This window comes from Juglans regia, chromosome 4 (genome assembly GCF_001411555.2).
Source record: "Juglans regia cultivar Chandler chromosome 4, Walnut 2.0, whole genome shotgun sequence".
NCBI lineage: Eukaryota > Viridiplantae > Streptophyta > Magnoliopsida > Fagales > Juglandaceae > Juglans > Juglans regia.
In genome coordinates, this window is record NC_049904.1 from 20,923,792 (window position 1) to 20,938,891 (window position 15,100).

General features: G+C 34.0%; 1 protein-coding gene across 7 annotated transcripts; it reads left to right on the forward strand.

Annotated features, from left to right (window-relative positions):
• Positions 1-1,869: 1,869 nt before the first annotated feature.
• Positions 1,870-12,264, forward strand: LOC109001460 (probable leucine-rich repeat receptor-like serine/threonine-protein kinase At3g14840). Of its 7 annotated transcripts, XM_035689735.1 has the most exons (25): positions 1,870-2,053; positions 2,378-2,558; positions 2,785-2,841; positions 3,279-3,350; positions 3,468-3,539; positions 3,645-3,716; positions 3,810-3,881; positions 3,997-4,068; positions 4,183-4,254; positions 4,358-4,429; positions 4,546-4,617; positions 4,702-4,779; positions 5,440-5,520; positions 6,505-6,570; positions 6,685-6,747; positions 6,851-6,883; positions 7,035-7,075; positions 7,586-7,977; positions 8,096-8,291; positions 8,475-8,603; positions 9,678-9,796; positions 9,939-10,149; positions 10,279-10,516; positions 11,333-11,483; positions 11,664-12,264. In XM_035689735.1, exons 1-25 carry the CDS (start codon positions 1,933-1,935, stop codon positions 12,048-12,050), a joined length of 3,120 nt encoding a protein of 1,039 aa, XP_035545628.1. In that variant the 5' UTR covers positions 1,870-1,932; the 3' UTR covers positions 12,051-12,264. The 7 variants fall into 7 exon arrangements, with proteins under 7 accessions (XP_035545628.1, XP_018834288.1, XP_035545629.1 ...); XM_018978743.2 differs by lacking the exon at positions 2,785-2,841; XM_035689737.1 differs by lacking the exon at positions 1,870-2,053 and having other exon boundaries at positions 2,519-2,558; positions 2,785-2,977.
• Positions 12,265-15,100: the final 2,836 nt, after the last annotated feature.

A 15,100-nucleotide genomic window follows, 5' to 3' on the forward strand; every position in this document is an offset into this window, starting at 1 on the left:
ACACCTTCAAAGTTGTCATTTAGGATGTTGGGGCTCTAAGTGTCACTCTAGAAATGCATCCAAGTCGAGTCTAACTTACACATAGAAGATATTAATATACTGTGGAAATGCTCTACTATTGTCAGATCGAATGGGTCCATTTGGAAAAGTTGTTTGTAGAGAAATTTCTATTTTGGAATAAAGTTATGGCGAATAGAGATTTGCTTCTAAAATATTTTCTACAATTTGAATCAAGCTAGATATAGTTTGTGAACCATACTATATATGTGATACCCCATATGATATGGATAAAGGTAGATGGTATATGGGATCCCACATTGCTTGGGAATGATAAGTTCTTGCTCTTTATAAGGTTCCAATGGGGCTCCAATTGTATCATTGACTAATCCTTTTGGAGTATAGGCCATGTGGTTTGGGACGGCCCAATGGAAGACCCAAACCACATGGCCTATACTCCAAAAGGATTAGTCAATGATACAATTGGAGCCCCATTGAAATCTTATAAAGAGCAAGAACTTTTTCTTCCCAAGCAATGTAAGATCTCATACACTACCTACCCTTATCCATATCATATGGGGTATCACAATATATAATGCTGAAATTCATATTACTCAAGAGTACTAATATCCAAAATATTGCCATAAGCTACGTATTGTCTAATCACTACAAGAAAACTGTTTATTTGTTGCTAGCTATTTCCTGGGAAAATGATTATTTCCTGCTAAAATGAGTCTATTTTTGTTCCAAATTATCATTCTCATCTTAAATAATCTGTCCAAAATGTCAATTTTTTTTTTTTTGGTAGTGAATCTCTTCGAAGTTTTTTAAAATTTTGAGTCATAAAATTATAAACAAAAAATCTTGCTCTAGTAATGACAAATTGTGCATGTGTGGTTCTTAATTAGATGATGATAAGGTTGTTGATCATATGCCAATGGGGTTTGTACGAGAGCCAAGAGTAATATACAAGCGGCATTAACTTTGTCGTATCCATGCATTTTGTAACATTCATAAGGACCAGTACTTATTCCAATACCCTTGATTTGTAGACCCTCTAGTCAATGAGGACATGTCCAAAAAAAAAAAGAAATCTATTGGCCGTCGGCTTTTTTGGTCACTGTAAAAAAAAATAATAATAAATCTGAAGATTTTCTTTCCAAAAATATTTTATAGGCCAGCTCTCCCCTTCAAAAGTCGTGATGATGTTACGTGGTGATCATGGATGGATCGTCCAGACTCTGAATTTTGCTCTCATCATCTCACAAATTAGTGAGCTTGCAATTCTTGGACCTGTCCCATTATACCGATCTTTTAGTGGACATATATAGCAGAACTAGAAATTTATATAAAAAGGAGCAAATTATAATTAAGATATTAAAAATATTTTTATATATTCTCATAATTCCTATATATATATATATATATATGTAGGTGAACCGTCAAATAATTTTTGTCAAGATTATTCAAACGATCAGCATCTCGTAGTACTGAACATTTATAGTGGGATTAGAACTCGATCGGGAGAATGCCATGAAATATAAATAAATTTTCACAAAATGAAATTGATCGTCAACCTTTGTAAAGTCAAGGTCTTCTATGTATCAGTAAACATGCATGCATCCAAACAAGAATATTAATTCCTGGTACTGTCCCAATTAATTGTGCATTTATGAAGGTGGTTATTTGTAGCATCTTGATGAAGATGGTTATCTGTCGGCCATAATTTTTCGATCCAATGACGTACGTTAATTACCAATTCAATTCGGAAAAGGATATGACTGATTTCTCCATGAAAGCATGCATGCATATGGGAACATGAACTATATTTAAATCTTAGCGGCACAACAAATAAAAGAACTCCCAGAAGATATATATAATGTAATATAGACCACGTCGAGGCACACAACGTACAGGAAGTGGGTACAGGGAAAAATGGTTCTACAAACTCACAAAGTACCAACGTCGATCATCTTCACTCTTAAAACGCTCATATTGCTTCTTTGCATGGGAGTAATCAATGTCAAGGCACAAAGGCCGCTTCCTGATGATGAAGGTAACACTTCATGCCTGGATTATAACTGATTATTTTGTTTTGAAAACTATCGATTTTCTGAACTGTTTGATAAAGTTCTTAACAGCTTAATTTAGGCCTTTTTTATATGCATGGGGATCAGAAGGGTCACCGGCCCCTATATTTTGAGACATTTTTTTCGTTCTTCCATTGATCAGATGGGTTAACTCATGAATTTTTTCGACCTATATATCCCATAATCAGGAAAAATATTTGGCAGCAAATTTAGATAAAGTTATATATAAAAGAGATGTGTCCTTTGTCATTCTTCCATATATAACGAACTAATTTGGCGTATTTTTGCAGTTGAAGCCCTTAAAGAAATAGCCGCAGAGCTGGGGAAGAAGGACTGGAATTTCCATGTAGACCCATGCAGTAATGACACAAGTTGGGCAACACCAAATCAGAAATTGGAGCCAAGAACGTACAAGAATTCTATAGAATGCAATTGTGCATACCCTGGTGCTGTATGTCACGTTGTTGGACTGTACGAAACCTATCTTTCATTGATGATCCCTTGTATCTTGATAGTGAAATTTTTTGGATAAATTAAACTTTCTTAATACAAAAGTAGAAATTGCTTATATTATACTTAAAACGTCTCTAAATTTTGGAATAAAAAACTTGCTAATGTTCTTCGAAACAAATGGCATCACCTCCCTTAATATAAATCCATAGAATGAATTAAACATTAATGGATTATGATGTCGCAGGTCCATTACAACTATTCGGAATGACCTGTGCCGTCTGAATCGATCTTTTCCAAGCTTGTGAGTTATTGAAAAATGACTTTCAAAGTCCGATAAAGAACCTGCACCCTGGAATATCTGACACATCTCATAAAGTCTCTTAAATTGATCAGAACAGTTCCTTAATTGATCATTGATATTTCCGTTGTGGGACCTGGTATTCAATTCGTTATCTATGATTCTATACAGTCTACAGATCATGAGCTGCATGCAAATGCTATTAGTTATAAGTTAGAGCACAATAGAACTGTTTCTTCTTTCATCTTGGCATCTTGCAATTGCCTAGCTAGCTGTTTTGTTGAGTCCGTACGTTTATAAACAACAATGTTGTTGAACATTAATGCAGCATGCCTCTAGGTTTTTCCTTATATTCTAGGAGAATATTATCCGAAACATCCTGAAAAACGTATGACTAAACGGATTACATAATCCTTTGCCTTACTATCCTTGTCATACAGATATCTTGAAGGGCAGGATCTGTCTGGTGTGCTTCCAACATCCCTGGCAAAGCTGCCTCACATAAAGATGATGTAAGTAGAGTAACCAACAAATTAATAATTACTAGTACTTATTGCTAGTATCTGATAAAACAAAAAGATTTAAAAAGTTCAAATCTAATTGCATGCACACTTTCCTCATGGTTCCAGTGATTTGTCTCGAAACTATCTGACTGGTACAATTCCATCCCAATGGACTTCTCTAATGATGTTGGAACATATGTACGTGTATTTTATTGGGGTTTTAATATAACACATTATAGTACATTAATCACTATATAAATAAATGCTCATTCTAGTTGAATTTAAATATTGGCTACTGTACAGGTCCACTTCTGTAAACAAGTTATCGGGAAGAATTCCGAGCTACCTGGGAAAAATTACCACTCTTAGATATTTGTATGCTCTTTTATTTTGGAAAATTGACTGATTTCTTTTTTCTTTTTCTTTTTTCCCGGCTTTCAATTTGACGAAGACTAAATATATTTTCAGGAACGTAGAGAACAATCAGTTTTCTGGAACTGTTCCCCCTGAGATTGGAAAGTTGGTTAACTTGGAGAATCTGTCAGTATTTTCACCTATCCTCTCGTTCGATGATTCATTTATGAATCTTCTGTGATTTATATATACAAATACCACTATCTTGAATTGGTCTGAACTTCCCATTTGGTGGCTGCAGTATTCTCAGTGCCAACTTCCTCACTGGAGAGTTGCCGGTCGATCTCACTTATCTCACAAACTTAACTGAACTGTGAGTGGTTGTAAGCCATTTGTATTCTGATACTAATTTTATATGTTTTATTTTTGGAAAAATTCATGTTTCTATGTTACCCATTAATCTTGTTTCTGCGTTGACCAAATGCAGTAGGATTAGCAGTAACAACTTCACGGGAAGAATACCTGATTTTTTCAATAGTTGGAAAAAGCTTCAGAAATTGTATGTATTTTCTTTTTCCAAATAATATCATTTAAATCATGTCTTCTAGTAGAATATTTTAATGAAATCTAACAAAAGACAATTATGCTCTTATAAATTATAGAGAGATCCAAGCTAGTGGTCTCGCGGGGCCTATTCCTCCAAGCATTTCTGTCTTGAGTGATTTAACTGAGCTGTAAGTTCTATGGTCTAAGAGTTGTAAAATCTATATGCATGATATCAGCTTCCTTTGTATTCAAATTAATAAGATTTATAGACAATAACAGTCGTGGATGATGAAATTTTGTGCAGAAGAATTAGTGACTTACTTGGTGAGGGTTCTATATTTCCGAACTTAACAAGCATGACAAACATGAATAGATTGTAAGTCATCTTATACCATAAAATTTTAAGAACTGCAGCAATACAAAGTCATTTATGCTTAGATGATGTTCTTCAACGTTGCAGGATGTTAAGGAGCTGCAATCTTTCTGGACAAATTCCGCCATACATATTATCAGAATCAATGCCACAACTCGAAACTCTGTATAAGTTCTACATTTTTTCTTCTTATTGGGATTGTTGTTTTACTCTTTGAATAAAGATTTCTCTCTGCATTCTTTTCTGGATTTGAGATCTCTGAAACGTTATAAGGTCATGTACTTCTGAAAATAGCACAAGGACACCAGACGAATTCGAGGCTTTACTTTTTAATTCACTCTACAATTTCTGATTTCATCGGCAACATCCCATGACCTGTGCCAATTTCTAGCTTTATATTAATTCCAGGAACTTCGCGATATATTTTCCTTCCCTCATAATTAGCTGTACGTACTTGAAGTTATATTGTGTCTTTATTTCTTTCTTCCAGATCATTAGTATTTATCTTTTTTTTTTTCTTTTTTTTTTAAATATATAAATATATATATATATATATATATATATATATATATATATTGAGCAGCCACATACCCTGCTTTTATTTTTTAATTTTTTCCCTCAGCAATATTGTTAAGATGTTGTCTCAGCAATATTTTTTTCATAGGAAAGAAAAGTCCATTTTCCTTGTATATACATTTTGTCTTCGTGATTCTAGCTTTAAAAGTTTGACATTTACGTCTGCTTATAAGGTTTACCAAATTAATCTCTATGCAATTTTATTCTTCTTTTATTAGTACAATTAAACTTTACCTTATATCCCTGCAGAGATCTGAGCTTCAATAGATTGGAAGGAAATGTTCCAGAGTTTGATATTGATGAAGGAGATCAAACAATGTTGCAACACATGTACGTATGTCTTGATCATTCAAAATACCAAGGCCGGGATACTTGAGGAATTATGCAATGAGATGAAAAATTTGTGAATAATAGTTGAATGCTTTGTGAATAGTAGTAAAATAATTTGAGTCATGATGTTATAAGGAATTTTGAAAAAATGAGAGAAAAAGTTGAATAAAACTATTATGAAGTAAAAATATTTTTAAAATATAATTTTTTAATATTATATTTTAAAAGTTTTTGTGTTTTAATGATATTTGAGAATGAGATGACGTGAAAAATATTACAAAACATCCCCTAAATCTAGCAATATTTCAGAAAAACTTAAATAAATAATGAACAAGTACGTACTAAGTCGAATTAAACACGTACACAAAGGGACACAGATATTTCGGAGAAGTTTTGATCTGTGTCATGCACGTCAGAAAGGATGCAAGCTAGAGATTTTACTTTATAGTAATGCTACTGATCATCTCAATTTTTATTATCATCTTATCATTCCAAGATATAGTATTAAATGATTGGAGATTATTTATTATATTTTACTTGTGAACCTATCATCTAATGTCATATTATGGGATGATAAAATGATGATAAAAAAAGAGATGATGAATATATTTTTTCTTTACTCTAACCAAACAGACCCTTATGATCTATCTACAACTACTATAGCCTTCCATCTATCTGTTGATGATCTTGCAGTTGAAATAACTATAAAATCATTATGTATATATATTAATTCATGGGATGAGGCATGCAGAGGCATATTATAAGTAGTCCACCCTGTTTAATTTGTGTATCCCATTTTACGTTTATTTTCATAAAAAAAAAAAATTCCCTCTTGAGTATTTTTCATTTGGTAATGATTATAAATCTTGATGTTGAATTATTGGTAACTGCATGCATGAAAAATTCAGTGCTATATAGATTTCGATCCTGATCAATTCACTGCGTTTAACCAGAGTACGTAAGATTATCTTGCTATTTGAACAGGTTTCTGACAAGCAACTTACTCAGCGGAACACTTCCGGACTGGATCAAACGAAGTGATCATCACCAGTACACAAATTCATCTTAAATTCTACTTCCAAGTTGCATGACTTTATTTCTTAAACTTTAATAATTTTTATCTCAAAAAGGTTATTAATGAAAACTACGTGCGCCCATTTGCAGTGAACTGGATCTTTCTTACAATAACTTCTCAGAGAGTTCTATTCCATCTTGTCGAGAAACGCTGTGAGGAAAATTTCGCCATTTTTAATCAGTACTGCGTACTTGTGATTTTGAGAGATTTCTAGGTTTTCTAAAACTAACAAGCTATAGTTTCTTGCTTCATCAGAAATTTGTTTGAAAGCTTCTCTGGACAGGACTCGTAAGCTTCTAATTGTCAACTTAATTACAATAATATTAACCATCCTGATTTTCTAATTTTACTATGATTTTGCCAAACTTTTTCCCGTTTCCGTTATAATTTTTCATGAGCTCACGCTCCTAATTTCTTGTGCTGTGTAACCCAAATATAGATCAGTTGGCGAGTGCCCAAAGTACCCTCGTTGTTCAAAAGGTAATTATATTATCTTACAGTCTATTAAAGTTCATGTAATTTTCATAATGACTGCTATGCATGTTCTGTTTTATGCTTTGCTATATTTAGCTTGTTATATTTGATTTACATGTATCGGGACTCATATTCCCATTTAATGCCTTGTGTGTATCTGTGTGACTATATAGTCTGTAACCAAGAAGTTTAAAGGACAAGGAATTTCTAGAATCAATCCTACAGATTAGAGGATTGAGTTTTCCCTTCATTTTCTCTGTTTTTTGCTCTTCATTTTCATTTTAACTCCAACACAGTCAGATTTTGATTATACCTATACTTTAATCCAATCACGCTTTCCTCTTTAGAGTAATGCCAGTTATAGACATGTCCTGAACTTGAACATATCATTTTCTAATTCCGGGTTTGGGTTTGAACTTGCACAGCATCTAAGAGCTTGTATCTAACAATGAATAAATGATGTTTGGCTCTATATATCCGAAATTACTAAATTAAAAGATTGTTGTTTATGTGTAGACTGTTATTCAGTGCATATAAATTGCGGTGGAAACGAAGTCAGTATTGGAGACATAAAATACGAAGCAGATCAGGACCAACCTGCAGGTGCGGCATACTTTGATCCCACCAGAGATCATCAGAACTGGGGAATCAGTTCCACTGGAAACTTCTGGGATGTTAACATGATGAGCAACTCGATGGCATACATGGCAAATAATACGTCAATACACAGAATGAACAGCCCTGAATTATACACAAGCGCACGCCTCTCTCCTCTCTCTCTCACATATTATGCGCGTTGCTTGGCAAATGGAAATTATACCGTCACACTACACTTTGCAGAGATAATAATAAGAGGAAACAGATCTTTTCGAAGTCTTGGAAGACGTATATTTGATGTTTATATACAGGTACTAAATTTAAATATTCAATATATTTGTTTTGCTGGCATGCACACACACAATATACGTACATACATTTATATATATATAACGTCCCAGATTTATCGAGTTTAATTAATTGTTTCAGGATAAACTGGAGTTGAAGGATTTTGATATCGAAAATACTACAGGAGGGGTCGACAAAGCTTTAGTTAAGAAAGTTAAAGCAGTTGTGAGTAACAAAGTCTTACATATCCGCTTTCATTGGGCTGGCAAGGGGACAACAGATGCCCCAACAAATGGAACATATGGTCCTCTCATATCGGCTCTCTCTATAGAAAATGGTAATAATCCCCGTGGTTGTAATATATATACATATCTCATGACGACAATCTTAATTTTACTGTCCAACTTGCTCCTCGTACACTTCTAATTAGATTGATGACAAAACTAAAGATTAATAAATAAACTCACAGTTGATATAATAGTGGATAATCATCAGCTGGCCTATTTGTTCAATTCTGCAGATAATCCCCCTGATAATGGCCAAACCACAATATTCATTGTGACTGGAGCTTTAGTGTTGGCGCTATTACTCATTTTAGGCATTCTCTGCTGGAAAGGCTGCATAGGAAGCAGGATATCGAGGGAAAAAGGTAATCAATAGTCATACGTGCTTGTTAGATAGAAATTAGATAAGTTTTTTATTACTTTGTTTTCTTCTTCAACTAATGTAAAATTGAATGAATTGAGTTGAGTCGTACTTGTACAGCGATTTTGCAAGGGCTCATGTATTCATATGAAGTTTTCTTCATAAATTTGAGTAAAAAATATTATTCACAATTCTCGTAATTATCATCCTCCCATCGTCTCCTCATATGATATCAAATAATTTGAAGATTAGTAAAGGATATAATGAATAATAGTTCTCATGAATTGGAGTGGGCTACCACCATTAATTTATAATAGTTAATGCCACGTTTGTTTTCGCAGATCAGATAAGTTGAAATTAAAATTAAAAGTTAAATAAAATATTTTTAAAATATATATTTTTTAACATTATTTTTGTTTTGGATTTGAAAAGTTGAATTGTTTATTTTTATTTTTATTTTTTTTGTGTAGGAAAAGCGTGTAACAGATTTTTTGCCTTGATTTGATTAGAACCGAACTAATCTTGAATAGAAGAACAAAGAAAGGTCTCTGTTTCAAGCAAACAGAGACCCTGAGTTTCTGGGTGTTGATTTTCTTGTTTGAATTTTGGAGACTTTTAAACTTTTTGGGTTTTGATATTGATGCTGGGCGGATAGAAAGTGACAAGTTTGTCCGCTCTATCAATGAGGGTGGATATTTATGCTAGCCTAGGAAATTAACCCACGTGGGCAATAATGAATGTTGAACTCACACGTTCTGCATTTTCTATAACTGTTCAAATTCAGGCTGAGAATTCAAAGAGTCTCAATTCCTTTTACATCCTGGCTTTTGAATTTGTGCATAATTGTGATTGTTGAGCACGATGTAATAAATATTATGAAACAACATGGGGTTTAAAAAGCTGATCATCATCTAGAGTACGTACGGTGCCATTGCGTTGCATGTGTTTGGTCTCATTCTCTCTAATTATGTCGTCTAATTAGTCAGGAGGCACAAAATATATAGAAATGAAATATCATTACACTCATTTATAAGATACAATTTTATCACTAGCCTCACCTTTTTCATTCCTTTCACAGACTTGAGAGGATTCGATCTGCAAACAGGTTTTTTCACTTACAGACAAATCAAAGCTGCCACTAACAACTTTGATGCTTTAAACATGATTGGGGAAGGTGGTTTTGGATCTGTATACAAGGTATTCAAAAACGTAATTCTTCATGTATTTAGGTTTTTTATAAAAAATTTCTTACCTATCCATGATAAATAGCTAAAGACATATCTAAGTATATTCTCAAGTGCATACTTAAATATGCATATTTTTTTCTTCTGAAATGCAGGGTATATTATTAGATGGTACCATAATTGCAGTTAAGAAACTTTCTTCAAAATCAAGTCAAGGAAATCGTGAATTTGTGAATGAGATAGGCATGATATCTAGTTTACAACACCCGAATGTTGTTAGATTGTATGGAGCTTGTGTGGAAGGAAATCAACTGTTCTTGGTGTATGAATACATGGAAAACAATAGTCTGGCTCGTCCTTTGTTCGGTATGCTTAATGTTTTTATTTAGTATGTTCTGTCAAATAAGGATAGGAACCTAACATTGCAGATGGCTTTATGTTAAGAACGAAGTTGATCATGAACTCCCCCATTCGACTTTCTACAAAAAAATGCAGGTCCAGAGCAATACCAATTAAAATTGGACTGGCCTACAAGGCAAAAAATATGCGTTGGCATTGCAAGAGGCCTAGCTTTCTTGCATGAGGAATCAACACTGAGAATTGTTCACAGAGACATTAAAACTACAAATGTGCTATTGGATTCGAAGCTTAACCCAAAGATTTCTGACTTTGGTTTGGCCAAGCTCGATGAAGTGGAAAACACCCATATCAGCACTCGAGTTGCTGGAACCATGTAAGCTATATCTTTTCTTCTATCCTTCAATTTGTAGCATATTTTAGTTCTATTATGGCATTCCTATTTTTTCCACCCAAGTGATTAACTAGGAGAGAAACAGGAACAAATGCTGATCTCCATGTATTTAAAGGTTATGCATATTAGAGATGTTCTTATTATATATGGAAAGTGCTATAGAAACTCTAAGACTTTGTATTTGGTTGAGACTTTAATGTGTTAGTTGTCTATATTTGCAACACAAGCTTTCTTGAAGAGAAATTTATAGCTATAGGAATTATCAATTCGTATTCATGATTGATTGCGAGAAGTCTTGACATAAAACATATTCAAGCAATCTTCTAATAGAGAGAGAGAGAGAGAGAGAGTTGTCTATTTAACCATTAACATGAATCCTACCCCAAAACGTTGACTCTGTATACTTGAATGACTGAATAATAAAAGCTTGTGTTCAAATATTCTATTATCATATCTGATTTCCTAAGTTGTGGTTATTACCATTTAAGGGAACAAGAAATTCTAGAAATCTAACAAAATCCCCCACAACAAATTGAAATTCAGCCAGATGCCCTGACAACTTGTGATAGTTATTAGCATTCCACCAACAACAAAGTTTTGTCTCTCTCATATGTATAATGAATATTCCACTCCATTCTCACTGCCTTACTGTTTGCATAATTGCATTCTAAATAGAAAAAGAAACATTGTGATTTCGTAAATACCTTTATGTAGATGTTGGGTTTTGTTAAGATCAGAACTAATTCATATATACTACGAAATATTAATCATAATAATGCAATTATCTTTTTCACGCAGAGGATACATGGCACCAGAATATGCATTATGGGGTTATTTAACATATAAAGCAGATGTCTATAGTTTTGGGGTTGTTTCGTTGGAAATTGTTGCGGGGAAGAGCAACATGAAATTTCGACCAAATGAAAGTTATGTTTGTCTTCTTGACTGGGTAAGATTTATCAGTTGTCATGTCTTGCACCAAAACTGGTCATCTTGATGATGATCTATTGGTTCAAAACCAACTAAACAAGATTGAAACAATATGTTGTGTACAATTGGCTACGTCATAATTCTCGTCTATTGATTTGCTAAGATATAATTTCCATCATTTCATGTGTGCATATTTCAGGCTCTTGTTCTGCAACAAAAGGGAAATCTATTGGAGCTGGTAGATCCAAAGTTAGGCTTTGAGTTCAACAAGGAGGAGGCAATTAGAATGATCAAAGTAGCTTTACTATGTACAAATCCATCTCCAGCTCTTAGACCCACAATGTCTGCAGTAGTAAGCATGCTCGAAGGCCAAACAGCTGTTAATGAAGTTATTATGGATCCAAGCGTATATGGAGACGAATTCAAGTTTAAAGCTTTAAGAGAGAAGTTCGATCAGATCCAGCATGAATCGATGGACTCAATTGGAGCCGAGAGCCGTAATCGTTCGTTATGTGCAACATGGACGGGAACTTCTTCTACATCTGCCCAGGATCTTTATGATCCACATTATCTTGATACTCCGTAATGGTCGCAAAATATTTTCTCCCTCGTGCAAAATGTTTGTTGTAATAAATTAGTGACTATTTGCTTCAGCAATCCATAGAGCTAAGGAACATCTGCTATTTCATTATAACAGAAAATATAAAGATAAACATATGTGCAGCTAGCTTGCTATGTGGAATCAAGAAAATAATATATAATTTTGTTATTAAGAGAAGCCCAGAAGTTATAACTTTATTGCCAATGGCCAATGATCACTTATTTTACTTTTCTCGAGAGTATGACATGGTACTATATTATATATCTATCTATACAGTGAAGACTTTCTGAGAAACTCTATCTCACGGGATGAGATTAGAGGTATCATTGTATTTCCTTTTATAATAGATACATAGTGTAGCTATACAAGGTATCTACTAATTACAATAAAAAGCTAACGTATGGACAACTATCTAGTGTAACGTATACATTAAAAAGTATTAACAGACTTTCCTAAATTACTCCATGCGTGATTTCCTACTCATCAATGATCATGGAGGCTCTGCTGTCATACAGTTATTGAAATAATTGAACTATGGTGAAGAATATTTAGAACAGAAGAGGGTTGGTATAATAACAAAGCTGCGGCTTAATACATGTCTCCTTTTCAGCTGTTTTATCATTAAGAAATGGACAAGCATGAAAGAGATGCATGTAAGCAAACTTGACACTCACCAGTCACGTTAGCATCCTTCTATGTCTCGTAATGACTTTAACTTGATCTTGTTGAGTATGGCAGCCACATCTTTCATATTAACTCTTTGCTCAGGTAATTTCGCACAACAATCTAAAGCCAATCTCATAACTGAAGACATCAACTCCTCCATGGCAGAATAATCTGATCTTTTGTTTTCTAATAAATTAACTGGCATCAATGATGTCCATTGCCGAAATGGGTAATGACTCTACCCAATGCTTTAAGCTCATTTCTCCAGTAAAAATGTCATCTATAGGTTTCTTTATTGTGAAAGTTTCCATTAGTAAGATGCCATAACTATACACATCGCTTCTTGTAGAAATAATTCCTTTTGATCCATACTCAAGACGTCATGTTACAACCTCTTGTGAGCACTTGCTTTCATATTTCCTAATAGTCAACCAAAATTTTGAAATAGAAAATGACAAAAATACAATATCAATATCCTTAATTGTGTACAAATAGTAGAATGATGAATATACGAAGTTAAGAGTATCACATCTACAAAAGTACCTGGTGTCATATACCCAAAAGTTGAAAGAGTCATGGTGTAAGGCCCAGCGATGTGAGGCCCAGACCCGTGCGCAAAGGCCTAGCCTTTTCTTGGAGAGCTTGAAACGGTGCCATTTGGGGTAAGTTCTCCTTCTTCCTCAACTTCCTCCCGATTCTTTCTCCCTCTCTTTCTCTTTCGGTTTTTCTTGTTTCCCCACTCCCAGATGCCTCTCTCTCTCGCGTCCCTCTATTGCTGCAGAGTAGTGTTTCTCTCCTTCCTGCGCAGTGTCTTCGTCTTTAGGTATCTCTCTCTTTCTCTCTCAAGTTGACGCCTTTCCATTTTATTAGTTTTACTTCATTTTATTCTCTGTTTCAATGCGTTGCCTGCATTGGGTTTTTCCAAGTGGTGTTGCTGCGTTTTCTCCCTTACTGGTTGGTTGGCCTTTAAACGCTCACCCAATCTCGCTTCTCTCTTGTTCTCTCCCATCTGCGAAGTGGTTAATCTCTTTGTCGTGGTGTTGACGCCGAGCTCTGTCAAACGGGTAAGGAAACCGAGTGTCGTTTTACATTTTTTCATGGTGTAAATTAGTGGCTTTTATTGTTATGATCGTTTGAAAATTTATGTTGTTTATAATCGAATTTGAGAGCTTTGTAACCTGATGGTATTTTGTTGTTGAAGAAGAATTATAAAGGGTGTCTATTGGGTTTGATGTGGTTGTGTGGGAGGAGTTTTGTAACTGTTCGACGTTGTTGATGGTTGTTCTGAGTGTTTATATAGACAATTGAATTGACATAATTTTCTTGTGGGTTATAAGTTGCGGTCCGAGTTGATATTGACAGTCAAGACTGTTTTTATGGTTGGTTGCGTGTGACAAAGTGTGGTTGACGTTGGTTTTGGTGGGTGTATAGGCCAATATTGATGATATATGGCATGTTGGGTTGAAGTGTGGGCTGTCCAGATTATTATTTGGATGTGTAAGTGAGTTATTTTGCTGATATATGGTTTAGAATTTGGGTCTTAATTTTTAGATCGAAACTGTGTTGTTGGTCTTTAATACTTAGTTTATATATTTTATTTTATGAATAGGTGACAAGACTGATAGAGATCATTTTTAAGGCATAGATAATACAATACAAGAGTCAAGTAAGCGGGATTCCTATACTAGATTTGCATAAAAAAAGGAAAATAAACTGAGGTTGGTTTGTAAAATGTGCATTATATGTTTTAAAAGAAAATGCGAAAACAACCTCAGTATATGTGTTTTGCATTTTCTCATGAAAATCTATATGAAAGAGAAAAATAGTTTTTGACATGAATAGTGTGGACATGAGCAATATTTGATATGTTTCTGAAATGTAAAAAAGAGGGAATATGAAAATTGAGATTTTTATATATGTGATATGAAATGTTTTGGATCTGTTATTGATCATATGAAAATGATATGCATGGGGTTTGATATGATATGGATATGAAAAACCTTTGGCATACTTATCTATTTTGATTCTAATTCTGAATATGGTTCTGATATGAGTATACTGGTTCATGTGAAATGGTTAGTACCAACATGATATGATATGAGTGCACCCACTTTGGAAACAAAGTGGTCTTTTATGTGTTCTTTCCTGTGTACAAACTCAGGGCTCCGAGAATGAAAAATGGGAAGTTTCACAATATGATACTGTCTGGTTTGGCCACTGGGGATAGCACAACTCTACCACAGGGGTTAAATATAGTATATGATATGATATGATATGATATGATAAGATGAATATGTTCAGTTATGTTATGCCAAAGTGTTCTTGAATATGAAAATGGTTTATGAATATGAAAAGATTGAAATGTCGCT